This window comes from Erythrolamprus reginae, chromosome 1, assembly GCF_031021105.1.
Source record: "Erythrolamprus reginae isolate rEryReg1 chromosome 1, rEryReg1.hap1, whole genome shotgun sequence".
NCBI lineage: Eukaryota > Metazoa > Chordata > Lepidosauria > Squamata > Dipsadidae > Erythrolamprus > Erythrolamprus reginae.
Window position 1 is genome coordinate 376,835,743 of NC_091950.1, and position 12,648 is coordinate 376,848,390.

General features: G+C 40.0%; 1 protein-coding gene across 1 annotated transcript in view; it reads right to left on the reverse strand.

Annotated features, from left to right (window-relative positions):
* Window positions 1-1,126: 1,126 nt before the first annotated feature.
* Window positions 1,127-12,648, reverse strand: part of PYGB (glycogen phosphorylase B) — a 70,962-nt gene continuing 59,440 nt past the window's right edge. Inside the window, exons 17-20 of the mRNA XM_070734696.1 lie at window positions 11,803-12,010; window positions 9,232-9,366; window positions 7,086-7,152; window positions 1,127-5,816 (exon numbers count right to left, since the gene is read on the reverse strand). Of these exons, the coding sequence (XP_070590797.1) occupies window positions 5,664-5,816; window positions 7,086-7,152; window positions 9,232-9,366; window positions 11,803-12,010 (563 nt within the window). The 3' untranslated portion in view covers window positions 1,127-5,663. The remainder of the gene's footprint in view (window positions 5,817-7,085; window positions 7,153-9,231; window positions 9,367-11,802; window positions 12,011-12,648) is intronic.

Genomic DNA, 12,648 nt, shown 5'->3' on the forward strand with positions numbered 1-12,648 from the left:
ATCATCCCAACTGAAATGGATCACTTTTCGGGATCCAATCTGGATCAGTCACTGGGACGAATGTTTTCCAAGCTTTTAGACTCATGCAGCAGCTCATCCACAAGGCACTTCCCTCTACCAAAATGTGTAGTAGAGAGAAGTTCCCCAAGGATGGGCTCCAGCACAAGTTCAAAAGCTGGGAAGACTAAACCTCTGATGCTGGTGACCAACCCAGATTGGATTCTGCAACATTATCCTTGTCTTCATTTGCAGACCACTTTTCCTATGCTCTGCTATTTGCTTTGGGAGGAGCCAGAAGTTTAGAAAGAAACTATTTAAGGGAACAAAGTGTTAAAAGATCATCGATGGACAGTGCAGCTCTAGTACAGTGATACCTCAACTTACAAACGCCTCATCATACAAACTTTTCAAGATACAAACCCTGGGTTTAAGATTTTTTTGCCTCTTCTTACAAACTATTTTCACCTTACAAACCCACCGCCGCCGCTGGGATGCCCTGCCTCCAGACTTCCATTGCCAGCGAAGCACCCGTTTTTGCACTGCTGGGATTACCCTGAGGCTCCTCTGCATGGGAAACCCCATCTCCTGACTTCCGAGTTTTTGTGATGCTGCAGGGGAATCCCAGTAGTGCAAAAATGGGCGCTTCGCTGGCAACGGAAGTCCGGAGGTGGGGTTTCCCAGCGAGAGGAGCCTCAGTGAAATCGCAGCATCGCAAAAACACAGAAGTCCGGAGGTGGGATTTCCCATGAAGGGGAGCCTCAGGGGAATCCCAGCAGCGCAAAAATGGACGCTTCGGCTGGCAAAAAGGGTGAATTTTGGGCTTGCACGCATTAATCGCTATGGGAAACATTGTTTCGTCTTACAAACTTTTCACCTTAAGAACCTCGTCCTAGAACCAATTAAGTTTGTAAGACACGGTATCACTGTACTTTGAGTAAATAAGAGCACTCCCACCATTCTAAACTGACTGAGACCATGGGTTATTTAGTCAGGCCAAGCCATATAATGGAATTTTGGCTTTGCTTTTGGACCTCACTCTTGTAGCTATCACATCCTACTTATTACACTAAGTTTAATAATATGGCCATTTTGTAATTTTATTCCAAAATAAAAGGTAAATCAAGTGCAATGTTCATGGAAGTTTAATGTTTTGAAAACACAGAAGTCTATATCATATAAGCACACCACACATTAAAACAAACTCAAAAATAGTTTTGTAAGTGACGTGATTGTGACAAATACATTTATTTAGCAAGCACAGTAAATTTGCTAATTTGCTTGCTTCAGCCTCCTGCCTGGCTAGTTGTTGCTTGAAGAGATATCCTCTCTGAAGTCAGTGTTGCTCACAATAGTTTTACAGACCATGAAGAAAAATAACCAGGAATAGAACAACACATTCTTAAGAGTGTAACACAAAATACATGTGAAATGGGAATGCTTGCAAACATGCAATATTTTATGCACAAATTTCAGGACATGATAAGACTTTCTCAGCAGAAACCTGTGATATTTTACTTAGATTTAAATAACAACAGCACAGCCCACACTATTTGGGGAAAATGTTCTGTATATGCTGAAAAGAGTAAATCAACTTTGTTTCCTTATTTGAAGCATTTCATGGCATTAAAATGAATCATGTGAACACCTAGCTGTAATCAGTCTAAACACAATTCATATTGAAGAAATGCTTAGCAGCATTCCTTTAACAAAATATTGTGTTCCCTGAAATCCCTCCATCATATATATATATTCTGCCTTTGACAAGAACATAGTAGAAGGATTTGAACCCAGCCAATATCCAGCATCTATAAGCTTCAAACCCAGAATGGCCAATCTATTCTCTTCAATGTGGTCATAAATTGACTATGCAATGGAAGGCAAGTAGAATGGTTGTTTGCTAAAAGCAACAGCCAAATAAATCTAATAGGTGCACCGTATTGTGGAGATTAGCCCTTGTCGTAAATGCACTTAAGGACGGCTTTCATGTGCAGCCTGGTGACAACATACAGTGGATTTTTCAATGTTTTTTCAACAGCTTTCATATTCAACTACTTCTTAGTTATGAACCTGCAATCTAACTGCACAATTTTATTTCTTAAAACAATTAAGGTCATATCATTTTTACATCAGCCAGGAAGGAAAGGATAGACTTTTTGAACTTATATAAGCATACTTAAGTATTTAATGAGAAATTGTTGATTCAAACCATAAGCTTGTTAAAGGCTGATTCTTAATTGTCAGTATTTTAAAGTTTTTCTCTGGTTTTGCTGATTTATTCCTATTTTCTGCCACTGGCCAAGAAATTGCTCCATCCAATTACAGTTAACTGCATTCCTTTCATCTTTAGTAGGACATGAATATCACTTTGCTTATTGAAGAGTAACATTGTTTGGATTAAGACCAAGCTAGCTAAAGAACTATTACAATGAATTTGGGATATTTATTTATTTATTTTATTAGCAAACTGATGAGGGAATGTCATCCCTTAAGGTAGGTCCTGTTTGATTTTGTATGTTCAATGCTATAAAAGCCAGATTAGGCCTCTAATCGATAATATCAAAGGAATAATCTAAAAGGCTATATAAATATCACTATCTGTATCTGTTTTATAAGAACAAGTGATTTGCACTTTTGCTTGTCTGCATGACAAAAATGTGCAAGAACCAAGGATTTAAGCAAATTCATAGTTTTGTATAATTATTTCTTTCTATTGATTAATTGGATGACCCTCCTTGATTTTTCTTTACCTGGATGGCTTCTAGATAAAATGCTACAACTCTAATTATTTGGGTGTATAATCCACTGAAGAAACATCAGAATATTTTATTAATGTCTAAATGACTATTCATTTGGAGCATGTTTGCCTTCATGATTAAGGACAAGAAGGCTTTATGTCTGAGAAACAAGAAATATTTGCAAGTGCCAATTAAGATGGTTTGAGTCTAGCAAGCAGGAATCTACAATGGTTAAAAAAGCAAGGCTTCCTAGTATTGAGGCAATGCAATGGTATGGGCTTTTTGTGATCAAAGTTAAGATACTCGATGACAGGCATTTTCAAACAGTAAATTGGGCAAGCTCTTTGGAAATTCCTCAGTTAATCAATCGGGTGGCAGACATGTGTTCGTGCCAATCTCTAGTTAATCATCTTTCATTAATGCATAGGCATTCTAGAACACAACTTAGAATGACATGGATATATGATGGTATTGCCATGAAAACCAAGTACTACTTCACAATTAACATTCTGAAAATAATTACTATAGGAAAAAAAATGTAGCCATATTGGTATAATCTTAATTTATAAACCCAGATTGGTAAGAATCATTTCTCCACTACTATTGCTACAATCAGATCAAATAGATTCCAATTAATCACAGATTCCAATTTACATGTACTAAGAAAGGATGATTAGTAGCTTTGGAACAAGCCACAAATGTAAATACATCTTAAACTGTGGTTTAACAGCTAGGCCTGTGCTAAGAATCTTTATAGTTTGGACAAGTTTTTTAGCACTGTTAGAATTGTATAAGTATGCCTACATACCACAAACAGCAAATTAAAAAAAAAACCTGACCATGTGAATAACATGCTTACAAACATCTTAATAAGTTACAAAACCTCACAGTTCATCTGAAATGAGGTACTATAGCTGTAAACATACCAATATATTCTATAAATGTTGCATAAACTTGGACTTTTAGCAGTTATTTAATGAGTTATGCCCTACACAAAGTAGAAAACCATATACTTAAAATTTCATCCACTTCGGTTAGACAAAAATACAGCATACTGATATAAAATGAATGTCAGTTTTACTTTCACAATTTGTTGTTTTCTGGAATAATGCAAGTATTGAAATTTTGTTACTTTATGGCTCTTGAAATTTATGAAATTATTCTGTTTCATGCCATTCCAATATGGGCACTGACTAGTCCTGGATAGCTGAAAGGCTCTTTTAGAAGTGACGCAGTGGTTAGAATGTAGTACTGCAAGCTACTACTGCTGACTGCCAGCTGACTGCAATTTGGCAGATTGAATATCATCAGGCTCAATCTTGATTTAGTCTTCCATCCTTCCAAGGTCCATATAATGAAGACCCAGATTATTGGGGGCCATAGGCTGACTCTGTAAACTGCTTAGAGAGGGCTGTAAAGCACTGTGAAGTGGTATATTAATCTGCGATTGATACTGATCTGCGTCAGCTCTGTGTCCTAACTTAGTTGCCATTTAAGGATTGGGATCTAAAATATAGTCAATTTCCTCAGCATTTGTAAAAAAGAAAAAATATTTATTTAGCAACCCAGGCTAGAAGACTGATAGGTGCCAAAATCGTGATGTTTTTGCCTGAAATTAAAATTCATGCATTTTCCCAATATACTTTTGTAACACTAGAAATGTGACCTCTAGAAACAACACTGACTCAAGAAAAATTCTAGCTGGAGTGGTTTCAGTATGAGAAGTAACAGGTATTTCAATGTATGTTCTTTATATATGATTGTTTTAAATAATCCATATAACTGCACAATTTGAAACATATACAGATAAAGTCTAGTTTCTAAAACAAAGCTTAGCAATCTACCACGAGGCTAAGCAAGTGTCTTAATTTTTTTTTTACTGCCACTTGCTCTGAAAATTATTCAGAATCCAGCAGATCAAAAAAATATGGCTCGCAATCTGACTTAATTTGGGCTGACCAATGCATCTTGAGGGCACCAGACTGGATGCTAACTTTATGAATCACAGGATGTTCATCTATTTCCATTTTAAAGGAAAACAAGAAGGGTCTTTGGTGCTTTTAACCCTCTTTGACCTCCATGTCCCTATAGGAAAAAGTATCTTGATTTTTCCGTTTGTGATAACTGGTCACTTAAAATGATTCTGAATTAAAAAGAACTGTCCAGGAGTACAGCAATGTTTCTCCTAATGAGTCTAAGTGTAGAGGGCAGGGGAAGAGGGACAAGGAATCAAATGTGTGTAAGAATGCTACATCCACAACTGGACAGTTGTGTCAATCATCAGAATACAAGTACCTAAGAGCAATGTTGTGTCATGGTGTCAGTAGCTATGTGCAATTTTGATGCAACTTCAGTTTGCTGCAGACACCACTGCAATTAAGACAGAGAAGTGACTTCAAGATAAGTGATGTGGAAAAAGCATTCTCCTTGAACAACAGAAGGGTTCCGGTCTAGCTTCCATTCCAGAAGGCAACATTAGAATGTAGAATCACCTTTTCCCATTCAGTTCTGGACTTTGTAGGCATCTTCTGACTGACCAATTGGGAACTGCCATAGGAATTAACAAATTTGGGGGCTTGAGGAGCCTCTCAGCATATAATGCATGGATACATATAAACCACACTGGCATACTGGATTTTTAAAAGAGGGCAAGATTAGAACACCTTTTTTTTGCTTATACTTTCTGTTTCAAACCTTGAATCTTATTACAGCCTATAAGTTTTGGTCAACTATTTCTTACTATCCGAAGCACCAGCTGCTCTCATTTCAGCTATATGCTTAGAAGGATGAAACAAACCTAAGTGTGGTGAAATACAAGACTGAATTCATCGGCAGACACGTCACAAGGAAGCAGGTATGTCTTAGCAGTAGTAGCAGCAGCAGCAGGAAGCCCATCAGGGTAATTGCATGCACCTTCTAATGGCAGATTTATTCCCTAGGTATGTTTGGAGGGGGGATTTTCACAGCAGAAGGTTCCACTCCCCAGATCTCTCTGGCATATTCAGTAATTGTCCTGTCACTGGAAAACTTGCCAGAGCATGCAATGTTCTTAATGACCTTTTTAGTCCATTCCCTAGGATTCTAAGAAGAAATAAGAAAGATATTATTAGGCTGATATCATAGCTTTAATAGTGCAAAGATAATTTTGTTAGTTATTCAACAGCTTGTTCTTCCAAAATTGATGAATTCAGAGCCAGAATTCATAATTTTCAGTTTCTTGGAGCTGCAATAAACTTTAACTGTGGTTTCTCCTCTTTGTCCACTCCTTATTTTTGTCTGTTTTAACTGATTGGGAATTGGAATTCCCCATTCCAGATAAATGATCTTAAACTACTGCCATCCAATCTACATTTAACCACTTTCAATATATATATCCATTTCAGATCGTGCAGAATGCAGCTGCGAGAGCTATCATGGGCTTTCCTAAATACGCCCATGTCACACCAACACTCCGCAGTCTGCATTGGTTGCCGATCAATTTCCGGTCACAATTCAAAGTATTGGTTATGACTTATAAAGCCCTTCATGGCACCGGACCAGAATATCTCCGGGACCGCTTTCTGCCGCACGAATCCCAGCGACCAGTTAGGTCCCACAGAATTGGCCTTCTCCGGGTCCCATCAACTAAACAATGTCGTTTGGCGGGACCCAGGGGAAGAGCCTTCTCTGTGGCGGCCCCGATCCCTTGGAACCAACTCCCCCCAGATATCAGAGTTGCCCCCACCCTCCTTGCCTTTCGTAAGCTCCTTAAAACCCACCTCTGTCGTCAGGCATGGGGGAATTGAGACTTTCCCTCCTCCTAGGCTTATAAAATTTATGCATGGTATGTTAGTATGTATGATTGGTTTCTAAATTGGGGTTTTAAATTAACTTAAATATTAGATTTGTTTACATTGTATTATTATTGCTGTGAGCCGCCCCAAGTCTGCGGAGAGGGGCGGCATACAAATCTGATTAATAAATAATAAATAAATAAATATAACTACCATGATTCCTGGAAAATAAGACTTGGTCTTAATTTTCTTTTGCCTCCAAAAAAGGGGCCAGGTCTTATTTTGGGGAATGTCTTCCACTGTCTCACCTTGTGGTGACGGCATTTGTTTGTTTGTTTGTGAAATTTATATGCCACCCAAATCCAATTGGGCGGCATATAAATTCTCAATCTCAATCTGTTATGTGAGATGCACTGGCTCCCAGTTTCTTTCAGGTACAAGTCAAGATGCCTATGTACATTCTGACTGGGCTTACTCTTAGATACCAGGAGTCCTTGTTATAATTTCCAGTTATGTCTTGAAAAAAACCTTTCTTATGAATTTGCAATTCAAACAATGAGGAAAGTCTTTATCTTACCATGTATAGTTGGTCCACTTGCCCTTGACATTTGATGTAGGCTTCATAATCAGCAAATACTTTAAACCTAAACAAAGTATAAATGCAAGCATGAATTCCAGTTATTTTGTGATCTCAGAGTCATAAAGAATCAACAGGAAACTCAAACTGCCCAAGGAGCTGCTGATACAGTTCTACAGAGGAATCATTGAGTCTGTCATCTGCATCTCTATAACTGTCTGGTTTGGCTCTGTAACCCAACAAGACCGACACAGACTTCAGAGGATAATCAGAACTGCAGAAAAAACAATTGCTGCCAACCTGCCTTCCATTGAGGACCTGTCAAAAAGGACGAGTCAAAAAGAGGGTGGGGAAAATATTTACTGACCCCTCGCATCCTGGACATAAACTGTTTCAACTCCTACCCCCAAAACATCGCTACAGAGCCCTACACACCAATACAAATAGACACAAGAAGAGTTTTTTCCAAAACACCATCACTCTGCTGAACAAATAATTCCCTCAACATTGTCAAACTATTTACTAAGTCTGCACTACTATTATTACTAATTTTTTCTCATCATTCCTATCACCCATCTCCTCCCACTTATGACTGAATGACTGTAACTTGTTATATTTTTATTAAGATTTTAAGATTTTTATTAATATTGTTCCCTGATTGCTTATTTGACCCCTATGACAATCATTAAGTTTTGTACCTCATGATTCTTGACAAATGTATATTTTCTTTTATGTATACTGAGAGCATATGCACCAAAGACAAATTCTTTGTGTGTCCAATCATACTTGACCAATAAAGAATTCTATTCTATTCTATTCTATTCTATATAAATAAATAAATAAATAAATAAATAAATAAATAAATAAATAAAATGTTGCAGCATGTTTGGATATGCTTTTCTTTCCCCTTTGAATAGTGTAAGTGAGGCTCTCTCCTCTATAACATAATTTCAAAGGACTTTTTCTGTGGTAGTTCCCTCTCTGAGAAAGTCTTACATCAGAATTGCTTAAAATTACCTTCTTATTTCATTAGTTGACTAATTTCACTGCATTGCCTCTCTCTAAATTTCAGGTACCTTTTAAAAATAAAAATATATCCAAAGAATGGCCTATGCCCTGATCACCACTTGGTTAGACTACAGTAATGGGCTGTATTTGGCATTGAACTTCGAAAGCTACAGCTGATTCAAAATGTGGCAGCCAGGCTCTTGACAGGCTAACTCTTTGAGAATAGAATTACATCTATCTTGAAGTTTCTGCATTGGCTGCACTGGCTTCTGAGCCCAATTCACAGCAAAAGGGAATAGGCCAGGGTCTGTATGTTATTAATAGAATATGTCATGCCCCTTCCTGGGTTTACAATATGTTGTGGTTAGCTCTGGCCCAGCTCCTGCCCCAGGCCTGTTTTGCTCCCAGTAGAATCTGTTGACAAAGTCTCCTCTGACCAAGGAAGCGTGAGTGACAGGGAAGAGGGGAGTTTGGCAGACAGCCCAGGAGGAGATCAGTCATCTGTATCATTCCTGGATTCTGAACAAGAATTAATGACACATCCACGCATGCGTAGAGTGATGCATAGGAGACAACAACTGAAGGATTACTACAAGAGAAAATGAGTCCACCTGTGGTTGGGTGGGGCTCCAGTAATTAGTACTACAGATAAAAGTGCAGCCTGGTGTTTTAGCCTCATGGCAGTTTATCTGATTCATTGTTTCATTAAGATTGTGGGTTTTGCTGTTCAGGATTGTGTGTGTGGACTCTCTGGACTTTAGAATTGGACTCAATTTCCCAGTTATTGGGTGAGCAATTGGACTGCATTTAACCTGTGCCTTGCGTGTACCAGAAAATCCCTTGACATTTAAAAAGGGAGCGGTTTCTGTTTTTCTGTTTATAAAAACTTTTGGGTGGTGTGTGTCTTCCTGAACTAATTACCCTGTAATTACAGGCGGTTGAGACACGCCGGCAGAACACAATATATAGTAGTCTTCCCCAATATGGTACTGCTGGGATGAGGAACTGTAGTTCCTGTACCTTTCAGCATGTATGGTGATTAATGTTGTGGCTGGAAATGTTGGAAGTTATATTTGAACCCACGCTGAGGACATTGAAAGAAAGTCCACTGTAAAAGCACACAATTGCTGCCTCTTACCTGTCATGATACATCAACATGTTAACAATATCCTGGAAACAGCTAGGATCATTTGGTGAGAAGAAGCCACTGTTTATTTGATCAATAACTTGCTTGAGCTCTGGAATCCTGTCGTAGTATTCCTTAGCAATGTACCTGAACAAGGAAAAATAGGCACACCTGTAACCTTTTCTGCTTCTATTGTTATTTACTTCTTGCATTTACATCCCACCTTTTCTCTTGGAATGGAAGGTGACACACACAAGGGTTTCCACAACGAGTGTCATGAGGTTAAGTAAAGTGTCATATCCTCCATTATCAAGGTGGACATTAGTTCAACACTTTATTTATTTATTTATTATATTTGTATGTCACCCCTCTCCGTAGACTCGGGGCGGCTCACAACAGCAACTTTAGCCACTACATCATATTGGCTGTACGGCAATACTCACCCAAACAGCCTAAATTATAGTGAGTTGGAAATAATACAGAAGACAGATTTAAGACGTCAAATTAAAAGGCTATTGCTGCATATTAATTCTTAATAAAGATATGATCAGTATTGGATCTTATACAATTTATGAAGAATATTGTAGAAATTGCAAGTTATTTTAAAAATGTTCCTATTTTTGATAAAATGAGTATGTAAGATCTGTTCCATTCTGCAGCAAGTTCTTCTTTTATTAATATAATTAATAAATATGTCACAATGTATAATTATATAAAATTAATTAATATGTCACAATGTATAACCCAATCTTCATAATAATAATAATATAATAATTTATTAGATTTGTATGCCGTTCCTCTCCAGAGACTCGGAGCGGCTTGTTATGACAAGGCTACTGCATTTCCTGTAGCAGTTTTCAATGACTGAATTTTCTAATAGGCTTTCCTCATAATCAGAGATATTGACCATAATTACCATAAGAGTAGGGATGGGATTCAGCCAGTTTGGGCAAACCCGATATTAATTTTACATCTGGTTCACCAAACCAGGAATTGCAAGGACTGGCTGGCCCCGCCCCCTCTGCCTTCTCCTCCCAGGAGTCTCCACGTGGCCTACTTTGGATGCTAGGTAAGAGCAGGATCTACATGGAGACTCTGGGAGGGAGAAAAACAGGCCTCCCAGAAGTTGCAGAAGTGTAGTAACAGGTCCATTTTTGGCCTCCAGAGCCAGGGGCTGGGTGTTTTCACTCTCTTGGAGGCTTGAGGAAAGCCTCCAGAGCCTTGGGAGGGTTAAAAATGGGCCTCCAAGAAGTTCGGAAATGGTTCTGTTTCCGGCCTTCGGAGGGCCTCTAGAACCCAGGGAAGGCAGTTTTCACCCTCCCAGAAGTTCAAAAAAAACTCTCCGGAGCCTGGGGAGGCCGAAAAATAGGACTCTCAGAAGTTCCAGAAATGGGCCTGTTTCTGGCCTCCGGAGCCTGGGGGAGGCCATTTTCGCCCTCCCGGGGGCTTGAGGGAAGCCTCTGAAGTCTGCGGAGAGCTAAAATGTTCCCCCCACTGTGGTTCAGGAAGCCAAATAGGGCAGGCCCACCATACCAATGGCCACCCAGCAACCAGCAGAGAATCGGTTGCTAACATTTTTGAATCTCACTCCTGCATAGGAGAGAATTCAGAGAAGAAAAATGGATTCTTAAGGAGTTCAGGTCTAACTTGACTGCTCTGCTTACTAGAGACAAGATAGAGAAGTCTCTCTGTCAAAATAGAAACTGAATTATGGCTAAGTGGTTGCCAATCAGTTTCTGGTCACAATTCAAAGTGTTGGTTATGACCTATAAAGCCCTTCATGGCACCGGACCAGAATATCTCCGGGACCGCCTTCTGCCACACGAATCCCAGCGCCCAGTTAGGTCTCACAGAGTTGGCCTCCTTTAGTTGTCAACTAAACAATGTCGTTTGGCGGGGCCCAGGGGAAGAGCCTTCTCTGTGGCGGCCCCGACCCTTTGGAACCAACTCCCCCCAGATATCAGAGTTGCCCCCACCCTCCTTGCCTTTCGTAAGCTCCTTAAAACCCACCTGTCGTCAGGCATGGGGGAATTGAGACTTTCCCTTCCCCCTGGGCTTCTAAAATTTATGCATGGTATGTCAGTATGTATGATTGGTTTTCTTAAATTGGGGTTTTTAAAATTAACTTAATTATTAGATTTGTTTACATTGTATTATTATTGTTGTTAGCCGCCCTGAGTCTACGGAGAGGGGCGGCATACCAATCTGATTAATAAATAAATAAAAATAAATAAATAATTCCTCTAAGGCAGGAATATCAAACACGCAGCCCACACACCAAATCTGGCCCACAATAGGCCCAGAGTTGTCCCATGGGTCTGTCCTGCAGATGGCAAGGGACCGGCCTGTGCTGCCCCGCCCACCTAGTCGGTCGGGACGAGCAGGCCACGCCCACCCCGGTTCCCAAAAGGCAAATAAAATCCTGATAAAGCCCATGATGGGACTGAGTTTGACACCCCTGCTCAAAGATGAAGCACCATCCTGAAGAAGCTCAGGAGAAGTTTCCTGCTGGTTCAAAGAATAAATCACATGCCCATAGGCTGTTTCTATGGCCTGTTCATGGAGAAAGGTTTATTTACAAACCCTTTCTTATCCATTGCTTCCACGTCATCCACTCGCATGCCAAAAATGAACAGATTATCCTCTCCAGCTTCTTCAGCCATTTCCACATTGGCCCCATCCATGGTCCCAATAGTGAGGGCTCCATTCAGCATGAATTTCATGTTTCCTGTCCCTGAGGCTTCAGTCCCAGCAGTAGATATCTGTTCAGATAGATCTGCAGCAGGAATCACTGGGATGGATTGGGAAAAGAAAAACAGGTGAGACTATATTCTTTTCCTATGTTAACAAAACCATTTATTTCTGCACCTAACATGAGCAAGCCTTGTGCGGTCTAATTTTACTGTTCTGAATAGACCAAGCAGTTCAACATCCCATGTGTTTGCTTCATTAATGCAGCTGCATGTCATACAGGACTGCATTTATACCTCTGCATTTGGAAGGGGTATATTTTCTTGTGCAAGAACCACATGGATCACAGTATGCAACTCTTTAGAGGCAACTTCCAACAGCTTCAGTCAGCACAGCCATAAGAAAGGTATACAGTGATCCCTCGAGTTTCGTGATCTTGAGCTTCGCGAAACGCTATATCGTGATTTTTCCACCGATGACGTCACTCTCTTCCTTCCTCATCTTTCTTTCTCTCTCTCTTTCTCTATCTTGCTTCTTCCTCTCTCACACTCTCTTCCTCCCTCTCTCATCTCTTTCTTTCCTTCTCTCTCTTTCTCTATCACTCCCCCTCTTGCTGGCGGGCGGCGGGCGGGCGAGCGGGGGCATCAGCGAGAAGCCGGGGTTTCCCCTTTGCGTGGGCGGCTGGGAAACCCCGATCTTCGTCTGCTCGCTACTGCTGCGTTACCGAGCAGATCAGCT